At 58.4% G+C, this 5,697-nt stretch overlaps 1 protein-coding gene across 1 annotated transcript; it reads left to right on the forward strand.

Moving 5' to 3' along the window:
- Positions 1-426: 426 nt before the first annotated feature.
- On the forward strand, positions 427-5,540 carry ARL8A (ADP-ribosylation factor-like 8A; the record flags this gene model as incomplete). Its single annotated transcript, XM_010087732.1, has 6 exons — positions 427-507; positions 1,061-1,134; positions 2,904-2,997; positions 4,218-4,285; positions 5,285-5,355; positions 5,491-5,540. Coding segments are annotated over 6 exons (438 nt in total), but the record flags the coding sequence as incomplete, so codon positions are not given.
- Between the last annotated feature and the right edge of the window lie 157 nt (positions 5,541-5,697).

The raw sequence follows: 5,697 nt of genomic DNA on the forward strand, positions 1-5,697 counted from the left end.
GCCAGCGGGTTTTGCAGGAGAGGTTTGGGGCTGACACACGGCTGTCCTGGGGTCACTGCAGCAGGCAAAGGTCTCAGCCTCCTCTCGCCAAGGACTTGGGAATCCTGCTGGGAAAGGGCTGGGTTGGGCAAAGCTCTGCCTCCCCACCGAGACGGCAGCAGGGCTGGGACAGGGTTGGCAGCTCGCTGCGGGGCTAGGGACAGCCGGGGCACCCATGCAGCAGCAGCAGCATTTCTGTTCTGCTGGGTTTTGATCTCCTTGGCTCTAATTTTGCTCCTGGTGTGGACCAGGAGCTGCCATGGCTGCTGCAGGGCTGGCCAAGCATTGGGGGTTATTTCTAGGCAGGCTGTTGGCCCCGCTGCCCGGCTCAGGGTGGGCTGGGGGGTGGTTGTAGCTCCTGACACTGTTTCATCTTGTTCCTTACAGTCAGGACAGTTCAACGAAGACATGATCCCGACAGTGGGCTTTAACATGAGGAAGATCACCAAGGGGAATGTCACCATAAAGGTAAGATGCAGATGTTGTCGTCGGTGTGGGCTCTTGGGATGAAAGGTGGACTGAAGGGAGACTGGTGGGAAAAAAGGAGGCTGAAAGATGCCAGCAGCCCCACCTCCGGCTGGAAAGATCTGCCCAAGAAGAGCACCAGGAAAAAAAGGGTCGTGGCTTGCGGTGGTGGTCTCTGCCTCAAGAGCAAAGGGAGAGGAGGTTTCTACCCCTTCGGGATCTTTCAAGGGCCCTGGGTTGGACTGGGAAATAACAGTGGGATGGACCTGGAAAGCTGATTGGGGATCTGCCTGCTGCAGAAATATTTCTGAGAGTGTGCTGAGGGCGAAACCCCCCAGCTTCAGTCAAGGGGTCTCTCTGTGCCAGCAGAGACACATGGCAGGAGGTGTCCAGCACCTGAGATGTCCCCCTCTTTATTGAGTTGGGACCCTCCTCGTTGGGTTTGAGTAATAGAGGAGTGGATGAGGGTGAGTTTGGTGCATGCTGGGTGCTCTGGCCAGGTGGGGAAGGGTCATGGGCAGGACAGCGGGATAACAGCACCTTCTCCCTGTCACAGCTCTGGGACATCGGTGGCCAGCCGCGGTTTCGCAGCATGTGGGAGCGGTACTGCCGCGGAGTGAGTGCCATCGTGTGAGTATCCCTGCGAGCTGAGAGCCCCGGCACCCACGCGCCAATGCTGCGCCCCGCCAGTGGGTGCAGGCAGGGGCCCATTGCCATGGCAGACCCTGCCCTTCCAGCATCACTCGGCCCGGCTCTGTTCTGCGGATCTTGCCCTTCCTGGCTCCCCGTGCTTCCCTGGCGCTGCCTGTTCATCGCAGGGCCTGAGCAGAGGCTGCCGGTGCGGCTCAGCCCTTTCCTCGAGGCAGGTTTTAAGGGTGGCTGCTGGCAGTGTGTTCCCAGGCCGTGGTGTTTATGTGCTGCCGGGTGAATCTTGCGCTGAGAGAAGGAGTCTCCCTGCATCACCTGCTGCTGACTGTCAGCAAGTCTCCGAGTGTCCCCGCGTGTTCCCCTGCTTGCAGACGTTGCAGTAAGCACAGTCCCAGGGAGTTGGGGCTGCGGATGAGCCTGGCAAGACACTCATGGGAGGGAGTCTGCCTGCTCCCGAGGACAAATATTTACCCTGGGAGACCCACATCAGTGTTGCTTGAATCCAATCAGAAAATCCAGTTTATGTGATCTTCACCAATTGGCAATGCCCTGGGGTTTTGGAGGGCTGGATTTCTGCCCTGCCCTTCCCATCTATAGGTCTGGTGGATGAGGAGCGAGAGGTGGCTTATCCTGCTTGTTGGGACAGTAGTGTCGTGCCCTTGCTGATTGTCACCATGCTGGGACATGTCCTTGGCACTTTTTCTTATAGTGAGCTTTGCTGGAAATGACAAAATCACAAGTGTTTCAGTCCCTTTACTGCCTCCTTCCATAATTTCATAACTTCTCCAAAGCAGCCCGTCTGGTTGAGAGGAAATGAAAGGACCTGTGGCCTTCCAGGTCACACTCCCATCTGCCTTCCTTGCCTTCAGCTGCGTTGTGTCCCTTTTCTCTTGCCTTCACCCTTCCCACCCCGTCCATCGTGCCGAAGGCTCCTGGCAGTGCCTGGGTGGGGTTTTTCCCTCTCCCTCTCAGTACAGCCGCACACATTTTCCTGTGTTCAGTGCTTCAGGAGCTGAAGGCTCTTTTCCTATTTTTAATAACCCCCCCAGGGCCTGATAAAGCTCGATGGTGTTTCTCACTTCTACTCTCCCAGCTTCTTGATCTTTAAAATAAAAGCTCCTTTCATCAGTTCCTCTCCCCAGTTTTGGCTTCACTTATGTCCTTTGCAGGACGAGTGCCTGCCCGTAAACACTAAACGCTTCCCTAAATCTCCCCCATCTGCTCCGAGCAAGCATTGCTGACTGCTGGCTTCGCGTGCCCTGCGCTCCACGCCCCGTGCCAGGGATCGCTCCCGTGGGGAGAACAAGCAGCTCCTTCCCCCTGCCAGGATCTCAGGTCAACGTCTTCCTTTCTCCATCATCAGCTCCTCTTGTCTGCCCCAGTTGTTGTCCTCTTCCGGGTGTCTGTAAGGAGCTGCGGCGTGCAGACGAGCCTCGCTTGGGGACAACCTGTGTCTGGCAGCTTCTGCCTGGGCAGTGCCTAGGCTCTCCTCGCCCACCCTGTGGCTGGATCCCTGCGGGGCTGGGGACAGGGAGGTCCCCCCCCTCCCCTGAGAGACATGAGGAGCTCTCAGCCCCACAGCCTTCCTTGGCGGGAGGGGTGCTGGGGGCAGGATCCTGTTATCCAGCATCTACATGCTGTGAACCGGGAGCTGGCGTGCGAGTGAGGTCTGGTGGTGGCACGGATCTCAGCACAGCACCAGGGCATGGGGACCTCAGTGCCTGCGCTCAGGGCCATCCCTTCCCTTGCAGGTACATGGTGGATGCCGCCGACCAGGAGAAGATAGAGGCCTCCAAGAATGAACTGCACAACCTGCTTGACAAGCCACAGCTCCAGGGCATCCCGGTGAGCTGCTGCCCGGATCGGTTCCCCAAAGCCACTCACGGTCCCCAGGCTGCCTGCCGCCTGCCAGGGTTTGCAGTGCGGGGCTTGCGTCTTGCAGAGCAGATTTGAGGCGGGGGAATCCCCTTCCTTGGAGGTGTCCCTTTCCCCGCTGCACTCCTGTGGGAGCTGGGACAATGACACTTTCTAGCGCAGAGCTGGGCCAACCAGCAGGGAAGGGAGCTTTAAAGAGACCAAAAAACCCCCCGATATGTGAGATCTGTCCTCTCGCATGAATTTGCACCTTATTTATGGTGGGACATGAAGGTCTTGTCTCCCAGGAGAGTGGCGGCTGGGCTGTGACATTTGCAGGAGGGGGCTGCGGTGGCGGCAGGGGGGACAGTGCGCATGCTGGGGCAGGATGCTTACGGAGCATCCACGATCGGCATCCTTTGAAAGTAACTAATCAAGGATATCACTCAGATCCCAAATGTTCGCTGCCACTTAAATTAAGCTCCTGACATAACGTGCTGCATTTTCAGCCCTTCAGAGTGCTCTTTTTTTGAGAACAAGTCTCCAAATTTAAATTATGGGATGCTGCGTTACCGGGATGCTGCAGAGGCCCTAGTTCACCCTGGGAAGGCGGCTGCAACCTCAGTGCTGTCCTTGTCAGATGACAGTCACGTGGCGTGCTCCGGAGGGAAGAACAAGTCCTGCCGGGTGATTATTTTCCTTGCATAGTCTGAGGATGCCTTTGTGGATTTGAAAAGCCTTGAAGTAAGGAGAGATCAGTGGATGGTGCAAACAGCCGTTGCTTTTTTGGGCTGCCTGCCTGCGGAGAACAAGTTCTGCACAGTATCCGCATCTCGCTCCTTCCTGATAACATCAGTTTTAGCCATTTCACTTGATTTTTTGCTCAAAGACAGCAAGAAGCTCCTGGGAGAACGTCCTAGATGTCACAGGAGATGCTGGTGCCCTTCAGGGAGGATGTGCTGTGGGGCCAGCCTCTCACGGGGACTAGAGAGTGTATGGGAGATGCTGTGTAGGGGCTAATCAAGGCTGTTAATTGAAGTGCTCTGCCTTCTGATTGCTCACTGAAGGAGTTTTCTTTGTCTGGGCACACCCTAGTGAAGTGGCCAGGGCTGTCTTGTATCTCAAGAAGGGTCCACTTCTAGGTGGCAGAAGCAGGTTCCCGCCTGGTCTGGTGGCCAGGAGCTTAAGGTGTCCCCTCTCCCCTCCTGCAGGTCCTAGTCCTGGGGAACAAGCGAGACCTGCCCGGTGCCTTGGATGAGAAGGAGCTCATTGAGAAGATGTAAGTGTGCAGCTGGCCCAGGCAGCCACGGTGGGACTGTGACACAGTGTCACCTCCTCCCCAATCCTGCCGTGTCCCCACCGGCATGGTCACCCCACTGTACTCTACCAGTTACTCCTTCCCCAGCCGGGGTGGCATTGTGGTACCTGGGGTGGGCTGGCAGAGACGGGTGGCTGGGGACATCCCGAGGCTGTGGCTGGCGGAGGTGGCTGGTGAAGGTGACGTCTGTGCTTGTGGGGACAGGGAGGAGCTGGGAGCTGCCAGTGCCACGGCTGGGTGCTGCATGCCACACGGTGGCGTTGGGGCACGGCATGGCACAGCACGGCATGGAACGCGCTCGGCGTGGAGCTGGACTCCTCGTGGGCACTGCTCCCATCACCCTTCCAGGGCTCCCCCAGCAGCGGGCAGCCCTCGGTGCCTGGGGGTCAGATCCTGCTCCAGCGTGTGACACCATCCACGCACCTCTCCCTGATTCCGCTGCCTTTTGTCATGCTGGCATGTGGCCTCCTCGCCACCAATTCTGCCTCCTGCACACCCTGATCCCCGACCCTGCAGCCAGGGGACCGGCACGCTGCGCTGACTTGCAGCATCCCTGCTTCCCCCCTCCCCGGCCACCCCTCAGAGATCTCCCCTGGCCCGTAGGCACCTCTGCAGCTCCTCTGCTGCCAGCCCTGTCCCTCTCCCGATCCCTCCCTGCCCCGCCTCGCTGCAGGGCTGTGCAGACAGTGTTTAGGGAGGGAAGCTGCATGATTTCGTGGCCAGGCTCTTCCTTGGGGTGGGGTCCCTTCTGCCCTGTCACATAGCCCCCATCAGTCACAGGGATGGTGTGCTGGTGTGTCCTCGCCCAACCCACGTGCAGGTCCCCGGGAGCCTGGGGAGACATTGCCCCTGCAAAGTGTCCCCCGTCTTGGGGTTGGGGTCCAAAGGGACCCTTCAAAAGCTGCCTGGAGGCTGATGTGCAGCCGCAGGGCTCTGCAGGGGCTCGCTCCTCTCCCGCAGGAACCTCTCTGCCATCCAGGACCGAGAGATTTGTTGCTACTCCATCTCTTGCAAAGAAAAGGACAACATCGGTGAGTGCCAGCCGCTCCGGTGAGGGGGGGAGGGCAGCCCATGCCCACAGGAGCAGCCTGGGCTGCTGTTTGCCCAAGTGCAGGAGAGGGTGACGGCGGGAGGGAGAGGCTGTAAGTGTCCCTTTGCCTTCGCAGACATCACCCTACAGTGGCTTATCCAGCACTCGAAGTCTAGGAGAAGCTGAGATCCCACGGACCGCGGCTCGGATTGGGAAGATGCCATTATACAAGCCCATGCCCCTTCTTTCTCCTGCTCTGTCCCTCCAGCTCTCTCTCTAGATGGGTATTTTTAGGGGACCCCAGACTCCACCTGCGTTGAGGTGGAGCCCTTGTTTTTATTGT

Source organism: Pterocles gutturalis, unplaced genomic scaffold (assembly GCF_000699245.1).
Source record: "Pterocles gutturalis isolate BGI_N339 unplaced genomic scaffold, ASM69924v1 scaffold26296, whole genome shotgun sequence".
In the NCBI taxonomy this organism is placed as follows: domain Eukaryota; kingdom Metazoa; phylum Chordata; class Aves; order Pterocliformes; family Pteroclidae; genus Pterocles; species Pterocles gutturalis.